The sequence below is a fragment of the Paralichthys olivaceus genome, chromosome 4, assembly GCF_024713975.1.
Source record: "Paralichthys olivaceus isolate ysfri-2021 chromosome 4, ASM2471397v2, whole genome shotgun sequence".
In the NCBI taxonomy this organism is placed as follows: Eukaryota; Metazoa; Chordata; class Actinopteri; order Pleuronectiformes; family Paralichthyidae; genus Paralichthys; species Paralichthys olivaceus.
Genome location: NC_091096.1, coordinates 9781645 through 9801737, shown reverse-complemented (window position 1 = coordinate 9801737; position 20093 = coordinate 9781645). Strand labels below are relative to the sequence as shown.

At 39.0% G+C, this 20093-nt stretch overlaps 2 protein-coding genes across 4 annotated transcripts; one reads left to right on the top strand and one right to left on the bottom strand.

Moving 5' to 3' along the window:
* Positions 1-5751: 5751 nt before the first annotated feature.
* On the top strand, positions 5752-14748 carry mier3b (mesoderm induction early response 1, family member 3 b). Of its 3 annotated transcripts, none has more exons than XM_020102726.2 (13): positions 5752-5864; positions 6716-6740; positions 6996-7141; positions 7660-7782; positions 7942-8065; positions 9009-9082; positions 9577-9649; positions 9750-9898; positions 10101-10182; positions 10954-11048; positions 11150-11277; positions 11417-11568; positions 11712-14748. In XM_020102726.2, exons 1-13 carry the CDS (start codon positions 5856-5858, stop codon positions 12185-12187), a joined length of 1656 nt encoding a protein of 551 aa, XP_019958285.1. In that variant the 5' UTR covers positions 5752-5855; the 3' UTR covers positions 12188-14748. The 3 variants fall into 3 exon arrangements, with proteins under 3 accessions (XP_019958285.1, XP_019958288.1, XP_019958284.1); XM_020102729.2 differs by lacking the exon at positions 5752-5864 and adding an exon at positions 5914-6004; XM_020102725.2 differs by lacking the exon at positions 5752-5864 and adding an exon at positions 6350-6534.
* Positions 14601-19981, bottom strand: elac1 (elaC ribonuclease Z 1). Its single transcript, XM_020102730.2, has 5 exons — positions 19700-19981; positions 18428-18634; positions 17611-17669; positions 16013-16223; positions 14601-15537 (listed from the first exon to the last, which is right to left on the bottom strand). The coding sequence occupies exons 1-5, from the start codon at positions 19854-19856 to the stop codon at positions 15059-15061; spliced, it is 1113 nt and encodes a 370-aa protein (XP_019958289.1). The 5' UTR covers positions 19857-19981; the 3' UTR covers positions 14601-15058.
* Between the last annotated feature and the right edge of the window lie 112 nt (positions 19982-20093).

Sequence of the window (20093 nt, the reverse complement as noted above, 5' to 3'; positions counted from 1 at the left end):
TCACAGCAGTTGTGCACAGATAAACAGTGTAGTGGGATGGAGAAAAACACATTAATCAAGCATCCATCTATCTATCCAGTATCTAGTTAGTATCTATCTCATATACTGTATCTACCCAGGATCCATCTATACATCTATCTATCCAGTGTCTAGTATCTATCAAGTATCTTATTTGTTTATTTATCTGGTATCCAGCTAGTACTCTAGTATTTAATTAGTATTTATGTAGAATCTGTCTAGTTAGTATATATCTAATTAGTTTGTATTTAGTATCTATCTATCTATCTATCCATCTATCCATCTATGCATCCATCCATCCATCCAGTTAGTATCTATCTCCTATAGTATCTACCCAGGATCCATCCATTCATCCAGTGTCTAGATCTCTCTAGTATCTATCCAGTATGCAGTATCCATCCATCAGTAAAAGGTGGCACCTGCTGTGCTGTGATGAGCTCAGAATGATCTTCATAATGGCTGCATTAAAATGAACTGTGACAGCTGCTTTACAGGCTGATGAATAAGCTCTCAGTCATGCTACACTGTTAGTCAGTGTCTTTGGCAATGGCTGGAATGGAATCCATATTATTTATTTATTATTTTATATATTTTCTGTGGTTGATAGACCAATATAAAAAAAGTAATATACCTGCAAGCGTCCATTAGCAGTGTCCATGATAATAATCAGGCTATTTCAGAATTCTTAATGTGGGTATTGTGAATCCAGACCAGACTCAAAATGCATTTCCAGGCTATGAACCATCAAACCCTGATCACCCAGATCCGACAGGTCTGCAACAGAGGTCAAAGCAGCTGTTCAACCAACTTCTGTTCTGAATGTGTATTATAATGTGTACACATTACAAAACAGTAACAAAGTCCCATTATTGAAAACAAAGAACATTTGATGGCAGCATCTTCCATAGGGGCTTGGAGTCCACCACATTAAATTACACTCAGAAAATAAACAAAAACAAGAAAAAGAAAAAGAAATCATCACATTTCAAAATCAATGTTAGAAACATTTCAATGGATCACATTCCTCCACCTAGGCCAAGCAAACCTACACATGATCCTCTGGTTCTTAAAGTAGAAATATGAAATATGAAGAGTGTGTGCCTTGCAACTATGCCATTTTTATGAAGCATTGTATTACTCTCACATTGTTTTTTCTTTTTTAGTAATACTCAATAACAAAAGGGGAATCAGTCCACTCATCTAATGGACTGGTTACATTTGACCCTGCCTCCTTCAATGAAAGAAGAGACCACCATTGAGACTCAGCAATAAAGTGTAGTAAACATTTACATTAGGAATAGAATACGCTTTTCCAGTACTTTTACTTTTAATACAGTATATTCAAAAGCAAGTACTTACTTACTTCGACTCAAGGAGAGAAGTAAATGTGGTACTTTTAATTTTACTTGAGTACTTTTTTGTTTATTTATTTGTGCTTTTACTTTACAGCTTTCATTTACTGAAACTACCCCAGCACATGTGATGTAAACCTTAAACTGGGTTTATTGCGGGAAATGATTCTTGCTCATGAATAATACATTTTATATTTACTTGCATCACTACATGTCATAGTGTCACATAAATATTGACGTGTGCAGGCAGTTTTCTGGGAATTCCTTGAAATTGCATTATCCCACTGAGCAGTCAACAGCCTGTTTATGTTACTCACCAGTAACATAAACTTTAAAATGATTTAGATCTTCAGAAAGGTTTGTTGACTGTGTAAGACTTGCTCTGCAGCTGCTTTAGTGTTTTAGCGAGCGTGGGGATAAATACTGTCGGCTACATGTAAACATACAAATCTGTGTCGAAACACGTGGTGAATTTTACATGATTCGCCCAAGAATCACAACACACAGGCATTGTTGCAGCCTGAATGATGGTGGTGCTTTCAGCACAGATGACATGGGCAGTGCTAGAGCTGAGTCATGAAGAAGCGACAGTCATCACACAGTGCCACCTAGTGGTTTGTATGCGATGTAAGGAGTGAAATCAACCTGTTCTTGTTTATGTAAGAAGTAGTCAGCTAACAACAATTAATCCTGACTGCATGATGGTTGCATGAAGGTTCAGTGTGTGTTGAAGTAGTTGTAGAGATGTGTTGATTCAAATGTATGCTCGATTTAGAGGCTGCAGCCTGTGGTACTGTCAAACTGCAATGTTATGTCGGAATATCCACATTCAAATCAAAAGAGCTAATATAATGTCATAGGATGTGGTTTGTGTATATAAATATATGTATATATACAGCTCTTTAACAAAGTTTCAACGAAAAACAGTATACTCTTCATGAAAGTATGGTTAGGTATTTATTATTCAGTATTTCATGAGGGTTCCTCATAAACTGACAAGTGAATCTGTGTATAGTGAAGAATTAAATTTGATAGTGCTATACTATTATATTAATGTAGTATGTTTAGGTTTACATCCATTGATTATCTGTACTTGCTTCTCCTTTGACAGACTTGGAGAAAACCATCGCAGACACAGAGAGGCCCTGCATGGTCAGACAGAAGGTTCTTACAACGTGCCATGGATATTTTGTGTTAAAGTAAAAAAACTTCACTGTGATTGTTCCTTTGTGCAACTTGAGGAATTATCAATAGTTCAGCTTCATGATAATGTCTCTCATTATCCAGTTTTAGTATGTGCAAGGTGAGATAATGCTTTATTCCTGCTCTGACACCATCTGCTGCAGATGTTAACTATACTAAATGCCTCAGACCGGCAGATATTGTGAGTACGATATTAAGATTAATAGATGTGCAGCTTATGTGTCCATTTTGCCTCAAATACGATTGATAATTATGAAGAGGAGATTGTCAGTATTCCAATTTCTCTTCTGCCTCCGGTGCCACATCAGCTGAGTGGGCAGTTACTGGACAATAGTGAAACCCAGTGTAGGTGTAGGCCAGTGTTAATCAGCAGCATCCGTTTTACACTCTAACAATGGATTGTGACTCTCTTGCAGCCGCCTCTCCATAACCGACGTCAGAGGATAACACGTTGACCTGACAGCTTCACTCATTAGGTGAGGTCCCACATCTTCCTGACTGCATTGTTCTGCAAAAGTGGGCTTTTAAGTGGACTTTCAAATGATTCTGGTAATAATAAATAGGCCAAAGAGAGAGGAAAGACTGAGAAAGTAATGGATGTTCTTGTTTTAATTGTACAACACAGCCTCCATGACCTAAGACAGTAAAGGGTTACTGCAACTTCTACTGATAAAAAGAAATAGAAGGAGAAGAGGAAGCAATAGTGTTGTTGGGACAGCAATTTGACTTTTTAGACATTAGACATTTTTAGATTAGTTTGTACAGTATGGATGTGTACTGTACTGCAACCTTTTTATATACATTTTTTTGAGGTGGCACATGAGTTTCTCCATTAAGGATTAGAAAAGCTGCCTGAACTAATCTGGAAACAGCTGTTTATCTTTATCTAGTCCAGTTTATGGTCCTTATTGTGGTCCAACCAGAGAAGTGATCATAGTGACTCATTTGTTTGCAGAGTCCTCCAGAAGAAGCCCACACTGCCCTTCCTACACTTTACGGGGAATTCTGTTTTCCAAACGCACAAGTGTTTAATTGCAGTGACAAATAAAGAAAAAGAAACCCAGTGACACATTGCATGTGACCAACAAGTAAACAACAACAAAACCCTGTGACTCTTTGGTGCCTGGAGAACTGGGTATACAAACGGTTTTATAAACACTGACATGCACTCTTGCATATTTAGTTTACCTACTTATTAAAAACAGTTTGTAATAATCAGAAATAAACTATTTCATTGCAAGGCCAGAGAAATTAGACATTACTCTAGCACTGCTTATATCAACTTAGTTTTTATATTTCAAGCTGAATGCCCAAAATGGACAAAGAGAAAATGTGCTTTAACAAAACAAGCTAAAACAAGCTCAAATCTAATGTGACCTGCTGCCAAAGCATATGGATTACAGTTCTAGTTATTGCTGCAGGAAGGATATCCACCTCCCAGCCTCAGGAAACAATTTATCACCAGCACCTTGTGCACAAACGTGTGCAGATCTCCAGGAAGAAACAGCTGACCTGCCTTGCACTGGTGCTAACACAAATCCTCCAAGTTTTTAATCCCTGCTCACAGTGAAACTTTTTGGGGACAATTTCATCAGCATGTTATTGAACCAAGTGATAAGTTACAGTCAATCTTTTTCATTGTTATAGCTGCAACTGGGACTTTATTCCACTTTTACTTCTTTCAATTACAGCCAAAGCTGCTGACCTGTTTTCCAATGCCAGTTTATGATAACATATCAAAATAAGTGACACAGTAATCAAAAACCAGAAGGGAGGGAGTAGTATGGATGCTGTTGGGAGTGAAGGCCTATACTTTTAAAGGGTTCTTTTGCCCTCTGGTGGCCTGAAGCAGACCAAACTAATTATCCCCAATTTTTTTTTTCATTTCAACTTTTATTACTGGGAAAAAGATGATTTAATTAAATAAACGTTATGATTTTGTAAGTTCAACCCTTCCCCCAAAGGGATAGTTCACATGTTTAGACATTAAGTTCTCTAAATCTATTGATTCTTTCAAAACAAATCCCAGGACACATGTTTTCACTTTGGTTTGTAACCAAATTTCATAAATGTTCTTAAAAGGCACCAGGATTCACTGTTATGTTATTATTATTTCAAATGGTTACCCCTATAACCCTCACTGTTCTGTTTGAAGGAGCGGTGGCCATGACTAGACATTCAAACAGGAGCATACAGAGATATTTCCTAAAATAATAATTATTTTTATTATAATTGTTGTTATCTTTGATGTCAAAGCACTTTGTAAACTCTGTTTTTCTATTTGCTATATAAATAAAGTGTATTTTTGTTGTTAGATAGATAGATAGATACTTTATTGATCCCGAAGGAAATTCAAGCATCCAGTGACAGTAACATACATTGAACATACATTAGACTTGACTTATACATTAGAGTTGACTTATAACACGGTAACCATACGTTGAAATTGGCCTGAGATGAATGTGAATTTAAATGTTGCATAGGAATTCAGGAAATTAAATTAAATTAAACAATTGAAGCAAAATTAAACTTTTACAGAGAAATTAAACATTTGCATAGGATTTAAATATATACAGAAGAATTAAAAATGTGCAGGAATATTAAATATTGAATATTAAAGTTAAAACATTTGCAGAAAATGTGCATATAAAAAATAAATATAGAACTGTGTTAAGTTAACCCGTGCTAATCGTCTATACAAACTATATTACAAATATAAAGTGACCATAGAAGATCATATATCATGGATCATATAGAAAACATTACAACTACAAAGCCTAAACGAACCGATTGATTGATAACAAATTAATGCCCTCTAAAAATGGAATCACAATAACCATCATTGTTTCTATTTGAAGGTGCTGCGACCATGATTACAGACAGAATGTTGGTGTGAACACAAGCACAGCTTTAAATGGAACAGCTGTGGTGTTCATATACTTAAGCAAAATGAGAGACACTGATAATCAATCACATTTTATCTGTATAGCCCATATTCACAAATTAGAGTTTGTCTCATAGAGCTGAACAATGTGCTTAACCCTCAACAAGAGCGAGGAGAAACTACCATGAAAAGCTGATACAGAGTAGACGCTGTGGTTTTCTTCCCACGCTGTGTATCGATGATCAGACCATCAGGATCTTCTGTGACGTGATCAGCGGCCGCTCTGAGGAGAGCTCTGAGCGGCGTCACGACTCGAGCGGACACCTGGAGCTCTGATTGGCTGAGAGCGCAGATCCGGGTACTGCGCTAGAACGAGCCCATTAGCTAAAGGTACCAATATGGCGGAGGTAAGAGGGAAAACAGGGGAGAAGCAATCGATCTTAAATCGATAATTGTAAAAATTCTGTCCGGTATTTTTCGCTTTTGTGCCATCGATTGGGGCCACGACGCTTTTTGCCGTCCGTGGAGCGTGTGTCGCGTCAGGAATGTCAGTTTTATTGCTCTAAAATCTGCTTGAATGTCCGGGCTGATCCTTCACTACCAGGCCGCTGCGCCTTCGCTCTCTCAGCTGCTCCGGTGTAGCGGCTGTGTAAATTGATACGTAAATGTAACGTTAGCTGCGCTGGTTTAAAGGAAATAACAGGTTACATGTTGTTTGTGATGAATTGAAACTGTGTTTTTTCTGGCCGGGCTCAATCGGCGACTCTTGTAGTGTCGAGACAGCCCAGCTCTGTCGGTCGCGCTGCCGCGCAAACGAAATTAGTGTTTACATTTTTCGACGGATAGCGTTTACAGTAGGCTGTGGTGGGGGCTAGCTTGCAGGCTAGCTAACAGTTTCTGGAGCCGACACCGCTTAAATCGCACTGTCTGCCTGGAGGTATCGCTCTGTTTTGCCTCGGACCGAGTCCCACACACGGGATCAGCTCAATGCCGGGGTTTTAAACCATGTTTCGGTCACAGTTGTCCTCTTGTGTGGAGCGTTTATCAGCGACCCAACACATTAGCCACCTATTGCAGGTAACGTTAGCGGTAAAACCTTCCTTCCTGTCCCGAGTAGTGTCGCTGATCGTAGTGCCGGACATTGAAGGCATTTTAGCTTCTCCTGATTTCCATATATCGTGTTGAACCGCCTGCTTTACAGTTGAACTTCTGTTTCAACCACAGCATTAATTTATGCTCTGGTTTTCCTCTTTTGCAGGCTTCCCTAGGGAGTTCAAGTCCAGGTAAGAAAACTTCTGCAATGCACTGAATCTACAAACGTATTTAATTAGCTTTGATTATCTACTCAAGTTATTTTAATTAAGAAGAGAATTCAAGATGGCATGATATTGTTTGCACATAGAACACTGGAGAGTGTTGTCTAAGGAAATGGCTTTGAAATTGACTAAATGTTAAAGAAACAAACTTGTGAATTGAAAAAAAAGCTGTAATAAGAATGGGACGTTGATTATTCTCTTTTTTCCCCTTTTCTCTCTCAGTTGGCTCTTTATCGTCAGAGGACCATGACTTTGACCCAACAGCAGAAATGTTAGTTCATGAGTACGATGATGAGAGGACTCTGGAGGAGGAAGAGTCTTTAGATGGAGGGAGGAACTTCAGATCTGAGATTGCAGATCTGGAAAAGGTGAACTTCAAAATTTCCTAAACAGTATTTACCTGTGTAAATGCAACAATTGTGAACATTTAAATTGAATTAGCATTTTTGTGCATATGAAAGTTGTGTATGTATTATTTAATTTGGGGGGAAGCCAGAGTGCTCTGTCGTGTTCATGTCAGTAGGGCTGTAAATATTGATGCTGAGTTATCACATGGGGAAAAAGGTTAATATTTGAACACTGTGACAATTGCTTTTGTGACTTTTATGAGGACAAGGGGAATCTCTCAGATTCATAGCTATACAAGCACTAAAGGTCAACTAAGTTTAAAAATATATATTACTTGTACTCAGATTGTATATGGTGATATTTACATTCGGAATAAAAATATATTTTGCACTCAAAGTTTTTTAGCAGTTCATAATCTTTTGAGTGAAATGTGTAATCGTTTTCAATATGAATGTTGTTTTGTAATTTAGATTGTGGTGGGTGAATCTGTGATGTGTTCACTTCATTTATATAATACTGATTTTGCCTCTCCCACCAGGAGGGGACCATGCCTTTGGAAGAACTATTGGCCATCTATCGCTACGAGGCGTCAGCAGGCTCCAGTATAGACAGCTCCTCTGGAGACATCACTGATGAGCTCCCTGACATGACTTTAGACAAGGTAAACTTCTGCTGTTCTTTTGTGATGTTACCCAGCCATTAAATGAGTTTTGGGGGGAAACTATGAGACAGAAATTAATTTATTTTCATATATGTAATTTAGATATTTTGTAGATATTCTTTCTCTCCGTTTACAGTGGATATTGTTTTTTTTCTATAGGAAGAAATAGCTAAAGACTTGCTGTCTGGAGACTACGAGGAGGAGACCCAGTCCTCAGCTGATGATCTGACCCCTTCAGTCACCTCCCATGAGGCCACTGATTTCTTCCCAAGAACGCTTCGATGTAAGTGATGGGTTACACAATCTAAAGAAGTACTTGTTGTCTGTTGCTTTGCCAGATTAAATATTGTGATGCAGAACCTAATTAAAAATGAGTAAAACTTTCAATGCATAAGTACAAATTTTAAAATAATGCAGAAACTCAAATCTATAAATGTATATATATGAAAATGTAATATCTATACATCGTAATACGTTAAGTGAAATAGTCAACTTTTCATTTAGAACTATTGTAGCTAAGTTTTACATTCAAAAACTGTTTGTGTGTGTGCTGTTATGTTTCTCTCAAGTTCAGGGACTAATACAGAATTCACACAAGTCGTTTATAATAATAAACAGCTTATAGTGATGAATTTGGCCCAAGATAAACATGATCACTATAAGCAGTTTCCGCTGCACTAGAATATTGTTGGGACGCTGAGGCAGCTTGAAATTTGTCAGAGGCGGCCGCCCCGCAATTCTCTATGCAGGGAAAACTCTGCAAACTTCAATTATTTGCAGCTGGATCTAACGGTTGAATTCAAGTGAAAGGGAAAGTGGTCTCAAGACTTTTGAATCCCACTATATTCCTTTTAAAAAATTTGTTTTGGCTTATTTTTTTCCTGAACTCACCAAAGTATAGTAATGCAGAAAGAGCTACAACAAATTTTATGTGATGACAATGTTTTGAGGGGAGGCTTAAAAAATGCTGTGCTGACTAATATGTTGCTGCACAAAATTACCCAGCCTTGTATGAGTTTGTCTTAATTTGATTTAGGAAATAGAGATTTAAGTGTAGTTAATGTGTCAGGGATTTTTATTATAGCAGTGGTAATGGTAAAATCACCTGTTACACTATATATCTATATTGGCAGTGAAAGCATCAGGCCACCCAGTCTGAAGTGTGCACCTGGAAGTCTTTGTGTGTGAAGGTATTTACCTGTCGTTGTTTATATTTTCTTTTACAGCCAACGCCATCTCTGATGGGGACAAAGAGTCAGAATGTGATGAAGATGGCCCAAGCCCAGAAGACTCCAGAAAGGTAAATAACCCATTTCAACTTGGAACACATTTATGCATGAAAACTTCAAATAAATAGGTTGATTCAGATTATTCAGAAAGTTTTTTTAAAAAGTAAAAAAAATACATTTGTTGAAAAAAAAAAAAAAAAATTCCAAAGAATTAAAAAAATAGTAACATGAATGAATGTGGATTAATATTTCATTTTCCACCCGAAAGGAGTAGGAAGAAGCAACATGCTTGTCCTACACCTATTCTATACCAAATAATCAAAGAAAATTTAGAAATATAACTCTACTTTCCCCCTAGTATCATAAAGGTAAACAACACATTTAAACTTGGAACACATTAATGCATTAAAACCTCAGGAGCCTTGTAAAAATCATCTAAAACAAAAGTATTATTTGAATACAATTTCTTAAAGCCTTAGGGCTAAGTTAGCTTCATCTTTCAAGCTGAATCTGTACCAGTTCAGTCGTGCGTTCAAATATAATGTTCTTGTTTTTTCTATTAAAGGAAATAATGGTGGGAACACAGTACCAAGCAGAGGTTCCTTCTTGCGTCTGTCACTACAAAGATGGGGAGAAAGGTAACTTCCTCACTTCTGTTTTTAGAGATTACGCCTAATATGTTGTTTAATGTGACAACACAATGTGACTTATCTCACTGTGATGTGCTTTCTTTTGCAGTGTATGAAGATGAAGATGAGTTATTATGGAGCCCAGGTACATTCGCAGAAAACAAGGTCAGAGGTTTTCTGTCTGAAGTGTTGTCACGAACAACAGATGAAAAGATAGGATTTGACAAACCAGGGATGCACGTTCGAGACAATGAGCAGGTCAGTCATGTCGTCATCAAACCTTTCATGTTTTATCATAGTGATGAGCAGACCAACACTTAATGAGTGTCTGTCATCCTCATTTTATCATTATGCCAGCTCACCATGTCCCATATCGATGTTTGTTCTCAGTTCTCCAGAGTATTTGTTTCTAAGGTTCATACAATATTCCGGTTTTGACCGCTCAACTCTTTCCTCGTAGGCATTGCATGAGCTTGTCAAGTGCAACTACAACTCCCGCGAAGCAGTAGAGAGATACTGTAGTCGCATTAAGTCCTCGAAAGGTAAGAGAACTCTACAAAAGCTCTAAAAAACTGTCCTTTCTGATGTCCATGGTACATTGATCACAGTTAACAGTGTATTCACTGTGGACTTTCAGCCATATCAAACAGAATATTAAGGTTTGCAGCTGAAAAACCTCCAGCCAAGTTTTTAACTTTGGCAAAGACGATAGTCGCTGCACCATAGCAAAAACTGCCAAACATGATTCTCTGGTGGTATCATAGGTCTTGTGTAGATTTGTTGTACCAGCCAGGCAACCTAGAATCACAGAGAAATACATTTTCAAGGGTTCTGTGGCAATTATATTGTTGTATACTATAAATGCATTGGCTAAAAAGTTTCCTCCTAATGATTTTCAAACACATAATAGATTAGTAAACAGAATATAAGCTTCCATCAAGGTCTTATAACCTGCATCACTTCACAGTCAACATTGTACTGCCTAAATGACAATTTAAAGTAGATTTGAGTTACCACTCTGTGAAGTTTAGGGGTTTTTCTATGCTCACTAGTTTCCTTCTGGATCATAAATGTCCTCAGCAAGCATCACACTCAATAATTATTTGTCAGGATTTGTCACATGAGTTTCAAGATGGAGCGAGAATTTAGTGTCAGGGATTTTTAATTGCATATGCGTAATCATCTTAATAAAGCACACTTTGGAAACTTAGTTGTCCGTCAGTTTGGGGATAATTTTCCTGATGTGCTTAATGATTTGTTCTGGATCACACTATTGTGCATCAATATATTGTTTTTTTCTGGTTTCCTTTCAGAAAAATCACCTCCATGGTCAGAAGAGGAATGCAAGAACTTTGAACATGCACTACAGTTGTATGACAAAAATTTCCACCTCATACAGAAACACAAAGTGAGTTTTATTTACTACCTGGTGTCTTAAAGATACATGTAGATGCATGTAAAGCTGTGAGAGTGCCTCATTGATTTTAATGATTTCTTTTCCCCCCTTAGGTACCAACACGAACTGTAGCAGAATGTGTGGCGTTTTATTACATGTGGAAGAAGTCGGAGCGCTTTGACTTCTTTGTGCAGCAGAATCGGTTTGGAAAGAAAAAATACAGCAGTTATCCCGGTGTAACGTAAGTGAGAGGGGAAGACACTCATCTGTGTTAGGTTTCTGTTTTTGCCCACGTTAAATACAATGAGCTGTGAAAAAATTTAGATAAGGAGCACAAGTTTTGGGAAAAACAAACCTTAAATGTGTTCTGTTGTGTTTAGTGACCTGATGGACAGGCTGGTGGATGAAGCAGAGGGACTAGCAGTGGACAGTTCCTCCTCGGTGTGTTCGGGAGCTGGTGGAGGAGGAAGACTAGAGACTAGCACCGACCAACTGAGCCTGCTCAACTCCATCACTGCCAGCGACCTCACAGGTCAGTCAAGGGACAAACTTGAGAAGCTAGAAATACTTGACAACTATTATATTTGTCAGATAACTTTTCTCAGGAGTCAATGTGTTTTTTGCCAAATCTCTTTCACTTCTTCACTGTTAATTGAGTGTCCTGTCTCCTTGCAGCTTTGAGTAACAGTGTAGCCACAGTGTGCAGCCCTGCCGAGGTTAGCTGTCTCGACTCCTACAGCTTTCCTCCATTGGAAAGTCTCCATCGTGGGTCCCTTAACCACGACGAGTCCCTCGGGTTCCCTTCCAACGGTGCAGACACCGACTGCCTCAATATGCTGGACGCCGGCTTCTACCACACCGACCTGGGCCAGCTAGGAGGAGTTTGTGTCAACAAGGACTGCGAGCGACCCTCAAAGAGACTCAAGATGGCGCTGCCTGACTCCTTTATCAGTGACGTGTCTGTGGGTAACCTTGGAGTGGACTTCGAGGCGCGACGGACAACGACGCACCACCACCGAATCACCGGCGCCAAAATGGCAGTGTCGGTCACAGACTTTGGGAGCTTGGCTGGCAGCGGCGAGCCCAATGGGTTTCTGGGAGCACACGCACGGCATCACACACAGCACACTGCAGCACTTCAATCAGAGTGATCTTCCTCCCTCGTTCTCCCTTTTGAAACCCCTATCTTGCTTGTACATAAGACTGACCTCACTGGAGAATCTGATTTGTTTAAATTCTATTATATATATATATATATATATCTCTATATATATGTATATGAATATACTTTGTTTTCATTTTTTGTGTAATATGACATCAGTGATGTCTATCATATAGAACTAAAATCTTGATTTCTCTCAAGAGTTTATATAGCCATTTATTTTATTTTTTGCGGTCTTGAGATGTGGAACGTCCATGTACAGTGGGGCCCAGAGGCTGCCGTAGGAGAGTTGTGTATCTTCCTCCCTGACATCTACACACGTCTTCACAGCTACAGTATGTTATCCTGCCATTCTTTTCAGCTGCCAAAACTGGCTTAGTTCTCTGCCTCTAGTTTTCAGCATGTAGTTGCTCCTCTTTGTTTTTTGAAGTGGTACTTTTTTTCTTTTTAAATTAGTGTTCGGTTTACAGGTACTTTTCAGTAACCAGACTAGTCCTAATGGTTTTATTTGTCTCCAAATAAACTGGCTAGATATTGTATGAAGAACAACACTAGCATAGAGATTATCTTGAGGACCAGGATGTTTTTGGCTTCAGCTGCTGAGACGTTCCAACTTGGTTTTCCTCTTCTTTTTTTATTCTTTATTATCTCCTGTGGAAGCTTGTCTTTAGTTTGTCTGTTTACTTTTTAAATCATTCATAGTGGCCAAACTGGAACATTTGAATGTTTGCTACAGTTCATATTAATAATCCTTATAGACAAACCCAAATTATAGTCCCAGATTTTATATATTTTCTATTCTAAACGGGTGAAAAATTACTTGTTCAGAGTGAAATCGTAGGATCCATCTTGTTTTACTGTTGGATATCAAGTTTAAAAAATCATAACATAAATCATGCCTCTTCCTTGGAGGCTATCGGTCAGACAAACCATAATGGCAATACTGCAATGCAAACATATTGGTAAAAACATCAACTGGCACAGTGAAGTACTTTTACCTTTTGTGAGATTTGGTTAAATCCTTTCAGCTCTATATGTTCTTAAGTTAAATGTTAGATTATGTTCCTAAATCACGTCGCGCCATTTTCAGACCACTTAGCAGTCTTAGGTAAGCCAGCTAGCAGTATTATCTCCTTATTTAAAGCCACTTCTGATTTTTGTATTCAACCTCTGCCTAACATGTACTGAGTGTAGAACACCTTGTGTAATCTGGTCTACAATTTCTTGGAGTCTAGTAGCAGAAATGGAGAATATTTATCTTGACTTGAGTCCATAATTGTGAACTGTAAAATGTTTAGCAGGTCATTGTCAGTCGAGTTGGATGCAGTAGTAGTGTTTACTTAATTTATCTATGCATTGTGCTATGAAAAATAAGTTTGTTTCAGGGGTTCATCATGTTCGTCGTGTCCATAGTTGTAGTATTTCATCGTTTTGTATGTACAGACATGATTCACGCCTCTACATCATCTTTTAGGTTCGATCAAGTAAATTCAGTTTCCAAGCCCAGCATCATCAGAAGATATTCACTTGCGCGTTTCATGTAAATATTTAGCAAATAGCCTTTAAAAAGTCTATTAACTGACCTCTTACACTTGTGAATTTGTGTTGATACAAAGTTTTTTAATTTGATTCCTTGTCAAAAAGGCAATAATTTGTAGATATGTACAGATATTTTGAGTTCGGCATTTTACCGGTTGACTTGGTGTTTGAATTTTCTTTTTCTTTCTCGGAGAAGTCATGATACCCACACACCAGGACATGGCTGAAACCACGCATGCCAGCCGCGTCCGCTTCTCAAGTGTACCACTCAAAACGGCTTTACCTGAAGACGTATTGATATTACTCAGTATTGCAGTTTTGCGTTTGAAACCTGCAGCCGTGTGTAAAAGACGCTCATCTTCTTCTTTCCTTGAAAAAACTCTTTTCACATGTCGTCTATTTGTCTTGATGGTAAAGGGATGGCTGCTGCTCTTAATGTATGTGGAGAGCTCATTTCTCTTTGAATGCAATGTGCATAATGCAGTAGGTCCTCCAAGCTCTTCTAGCTTTAGCAGTGCAGTGATATTTATTTCACCTGTGGTTTGTACAAAGACTCAGAAAAACTGTCAGAATCTTAAGGCCATTAAGTAGTAGAAGTAGGTTTTTCACCACCCTGTGAACTCTCAAAAATGTGATATTTTATTGATATGAGACTTGTGTGTGCAAGCAAGCACTAAACAAATTTATTTTATATTTTGTATTGTGTTTTGAAGTTTAAAAAGAAAGACTATAGCAGTTGTTTTGAAAAAGAAAACTCAAGTCCTTTGACGAAAACAAAAACACCTTTGTGAATAAAAAACCTACAAAACTTAAAAATGTATATCCAGAAATATAGACAATCAAAAACTTCAGTATGAGAAATGTTCAAGAAGCTATCTTTATTGTTTATAAGAATTGTACATAAACATTGAGTTGTTTTTTTTTCTTTTGTTAAACATTCTTTTGTATTTTCTGTTGTACTTTAATACCTTGTGTACAGATCCAGAAATAAAGCTCTGGAAAATGTTCAGAGATGATCGCATGTTCTTTCTTTTGTCATCACACAGGAGTTGTGAAAAGATGTGGTTGTATTTACAGGCTCACATGAACAGACACAAAGACTAAGTACTGATGTATCTAGAATGGCACTTAAAATAGCACAAATTTAAATCTACAGGATTTGGATCTTCACCAAATTTCACACTCTTGGAAAGTCAGTCCCCTAAACATGCCTGACTTCTTTTTTCATTAATGGATCATGAACTGGCAAATTGTTTTTCTGAGAGTCACATCACAGAGCAACAGAGTCTCACCACATGATGAGAGAGAGAGAGGTCATTCCTTATCTTGGTCTCCTGAGGGGAATGGGCAGAGTCAGAAAGTCCTCAGCCAGAGTCACCTCTACACCACTGTCCTGCAGAGCCTCTTCAGCCTGTCGCTTCAGCTCTGACACATCGTCCTCCTCTCCCTCTTTCTGCAGGGAGCTGGGTTTGTACCTCTGACTGAAGTGGTACAGCACCAGCTTTCGCGCACAGCAGGCACACGCCACCGCCGCTGCCATCTCAGGCGTGCTGTGTCCGTGGTCCACTGCTTTCTCCCGGTGCTCGTTCCCCAGAGTTGCCTCGTGAATCAGAACGTCCGCTCCATGGCACAAACTCAGCGCTCCTTCCCCGAGAACTGAGCTGCAGTCTCCGAAAATGCAGACTTTCCTGCCTGGAATGGATTCGTCCAGCACGTCAGTAGGCAGCACCACACGGCCACTTTCCAAAGTTACAGACTCTCCAGCTTTGAGACGGCCGTAGAGAGGCCCTGGTTTCAGGCCTGACAGACACAAGGAGACACCAGTCACTTTATCTCAATAACTACAGGACCTCAACATTATTTTCAATACAGAATAAAAAATCGACTGAATTAGATAAAACTACAGTTTATATCTTTTTCATTCATATGCTAAATCATATTTTGTCACTTTATCTGCTGTAGAAGTTTAAATTAGGCTTGATATTTTAAATTTTACAACTTTATAATAAATAACTAGAAATAAATGACTGCACTGCGTTTGTATGCCTCTGCCAACTAGTGCAGTTTCCATTTACATATTTGTATATATAAAACTAAGAAAATAAACATAACCTAACCTAAAATACAAAATAAGTTTTATAAATGTTCTGCATTCTTTTTCTGTAAAATAAAACTTTTCATTCGACCTGCCACCTGTGTGCCAATTGTCAACTTTTCCTCCTTAAATATTAAAAATAAAATAAAAAAGAAATATCAAAAAAAGTAAAATTCTTACCCAGTTCCTTCAGCACTTCAGTTTTCATTCTTCCGGGACGATCGTGCTCCTGAATGCAAAAACCAAAGGAAGGGACACGGTGGAACAGCCTGAACGCTTTGACCACAAACTTCTTGTCTTCAAAGAGGAGGTAACAGTCACTGGAGACGTCCAGAGGGATTATTCTGCCCGGCCGCTCCTGTGGGTGCAGAGGTCCGCTCTCTGCCGTCATCTGGAGAGAGACAATATCCCAAATGTTTGGACTCAGTAAATGCTGTGGTTTATACTATTCTGGGGTTTCCACAGAATCCAGGTTTCATTGAGCTTTGATGGGTCTGACTTTTTCAGGCGAGGGACCAAATCAGAGCTTCTCCTGGACTGAAGTTATAAAAAAATTAAATTAATTAAAAAATCATTGTTAACTTGAATTACTGCACTGTGGTTTGATGTCTTCAGCAACCAGTGCAGTTTCAGTCAGCATCGCTTTTTTCCAGAATCATGCAAGGTCACTGTGACCTTTGGACACTGAAATCTAATGACTTCATCTTTGAGTCCAAGTGACAACTGGCTACAGTTTGGAGAAATTGTTTCGTGAAGCCACAGCAACCTTCGACCCCCTGAATGTAATGATTCCATCTGTGAACATTTGTGCTTTATTTGAAAAGATTCTCTCGAGTCCTTCTTAAAGGGTTAGTTCACCGAAAAATGAAAATTCTGTCAATATCCGCTCAACACTGTGCCGATGGAGGGGTGGGTGAAGTGAACAGCACTGCACCTGAATCCAAGCGGCTGTAAGCCCCGACATTCATATTTCACTCGAAACTGAGCCATTTATTCCATGGTTTTAGCCTAAAAGTCCACAGAAAGTGGCTAAGCTAGAGGAAGTGGCCACACGAACGTGCTCTTAGGCGAGAGTGTGTGTTTCCAATGTGCCCGTGCGAACGCTGCTTCAAGGAGGATGTCAGACGACATTTAGGCTAAAAACTTGGTGTAAATGACGCCGGTTCAAGTCGAATATGAATGTCCGAGCTTGCAGACACTTGGATGACACCACAAGAGCGATGTGGAGGCATGTTATGTTATTTCTGTTGTTTGATTACATCTGAAGAAGCGGACATTATTGTCTTCAACTGTATTCGATTTGGCTGCTACAAAGATTACTTCTGAGACTCCAGAAGTGTTTTTTGGACTCAAACACTTCACCCACCTCCCAATCGACAAAGTGGTGAGTAGATAATAGTGAATTTTCATTTTTTTTGGTGAACTATCCCTTCATAGAACAAAAAACCTGTTTTGTAAGGTCACTCTGACCTTGACATTTGTCCTGTAATCTTCACATTCTAACCAGTTAATCCTTGAGCTCAACTAAATATTTGCAAAACATTTGAAGAAATTCCCTCAAGGCATTTTTGAGATATTGAGTTCAGAAGAATGGGAGGGATGTATGAACAACCTGAAAATATAATGCCTCTGGCCACTGAAGCAGAGCCGTAATAATCAGAATTCAGAATGAGGCTCAAAAGGCCACTATCATTGTCATATATGACAAAACTTGACATGAATCCAGTCCCTTGAAGTGTCGAGTACTGTGCTGTTTTACACCAGTGATTTTTACTTACCTCCAGACTGAGCTGTCCCTCCTCTGGACTCTGGTCAGCTGTGGGCTCCAGCTCATGAACTGCAGCAACAAACACAGTGTAGGTGAACGTCAGAGCAGATTTATTATGATCTGACATTGTAGCATCTTGACCATAAATGAAAATAACATTAAATATCTTCTTTCGTATCGGAACGTTTTATTCCTGACTCTGATCGCTGACTGTTTGAATAACTTTTGAATTTTCTCATTCATAACATTTTAACTCTTCTTTTTCTGCCCAAATGTTGTGTGATCCTTTCATTTGTTACTATGGTTAGAGCTCTGCAGAGGGTTTCACACTCAGAGTGGAACACCTCAAATGGTGAAAGGAGAAGGTTTTTATACAGTCAGGTAAACACGAAACATAAGAGACAACTGTTTCTGAGTAACAGCTTGAAAACTCAAGCCACCTGTAGTCTGGTTGAAACAGGAAGCTGTCTGCTCTTGCTTCTGCGTGAAAGAAGAGGTTTGCTAGCTGCACAGATCAGCGTCAACAAGAGGATCATCATCGAGTAAGGACATGAACTGTGAGGTAATATCTGCCAAGTGCACATCAACGCTCAGGGCATTTGTTAGTTAAAGGTAAAAAAGAAAAAAAAAGGTGTCTGTCTACTTTCGAATCGTCCGTCTGCATTGATCAGACATAGGAAAGAGTTCAAGCTAACGTCATATGCAAATTTCCCATTACATAACTTTATTGTTTTTATGAAACAGCTATTTACTATTTATGTGAAAAATTGTACCTTCAGTTTTAAAAGGTATCATGCATATTGGTCAGATTAATATTTTAAACCTGCCTGAATAAGGGAAAAGCAGCTGTGACCCCGTGAGGCCAAGTGTCACCCTGAGAAAGTGCCGGAGGCCCCGGGGCCCGTAGATGTCCACACAGTTTAGGTTCTGCTGAGGGTCGGGGTTGGTGTTGAGGCTGATGGTGCAGAGGAGACCGGGCAGTCCGAACAGGTGATCTCCATGCAAGTGGGAGATGAAAACCTTGGAGATTCGCCCTGGATAGAAAACATGACACATTATAATGATCATGGACTATGATTAAAACAAGACTGCTTGATATACAATAAGCCTACTCCCATATTCTACCAATACTGACAATAACTCCTCAATTCATTTGTCTTTGCTGCTCCCTTCATCTCTATCAGACGTTCTCTTATGTATAAACACTATAAACATCGACACAGTTTTCCATCATGTTACAAACTGTTTGCACTTCTGACCGTCCAGGGAGAGGGATCATCACATGTGGCTCTCTTCCTGTTAATAGCTATGTCTCACTCTTGTTGAGGGTTAATAACAGAAGATGTGGCACCTTATTGAGACACATTGTAATTTGTGAATATTGGCTATACAAATACAATTTGACTGATGATTGATAAACACAGTGCTTGCTCTAACACACACTATTCAAAAGCTGCTTTCAGACATATTGGCCTCCGTACTCTGGAGGAGGTTCATGTGTGAACACTAATGTCAGAGTGAGACCTTTAACACACATTTCACAGTGCTACACACACTATTATAGAGGGAATGAGAGAGCAGGGGATAATAAGTCCAATCTGACTATGGCTGAATAAAGTTAAGAAAACAGGAGGGGAAGTGGAAACATCAGAGTAAAATACAAGATTCAAGTTTGCACAGGGTCAATGGTGCAATGAAAAGTGTTGGACAAGGACAGGTCAGCAATAGTCATAGAGAATATAAAGTAAATTCAAATCAAGTAAAAAAGTTCACGTTGAAATAAAAACAAATACTTTACTATACTTTATAGAGGAAATAAAGAAGGTTGAAATGCTTTGATTTTTACATTGGACTGGACCAGAGTGAAACCATGATCATGATTATGTTAAACATTTATATGGAAAAGTTTCAGGAACAAGAATTCATTACAAAATCAATCTTATTTGAAAATGTCACAATACAATGACTTCGATAACTGAAGTTGTGTATAAAACAGCAGTTCCTGAGTTCATTCATTCAGTTTGATTCTTTTTAAGACTTTATCTGAGAACCAGTACAATGGAGGCGGCTGCTGACGGGCTGGAGCTGCGGGGACTCACCGGCTCTGAGCTGGCTCCTCATCAGCTGGGTCTGGGTCCCCTCCCCGCAGTCAAACAGCCAACAATCCCCCTCTGTCCGCAGCACCAGAGCCGAGGCCCCGCGGTGAGGGGACGGGTAGGCCGAGCCGGTCCCGAGGAAAGTCACATCCATGGTCATCCTCCCGAAAGTTACAGGAAAACTTGCTGGAAAACAGATTTTAAATGATCCTCGCACCGGGACAGGAGAGCGCCATGATGTGTGTAAACACAGTCGCACTGTGATGACGGCAGAGGAGCGACGGTGAGGCGTTCAGGTTAGGTCTAATGGTACGTACATTTCTCCATTAAAACATTTCTGCATTGAAATGGCATGATTTAAATGATTTATACACAAGCATAAAAGTGTAAAAATTCC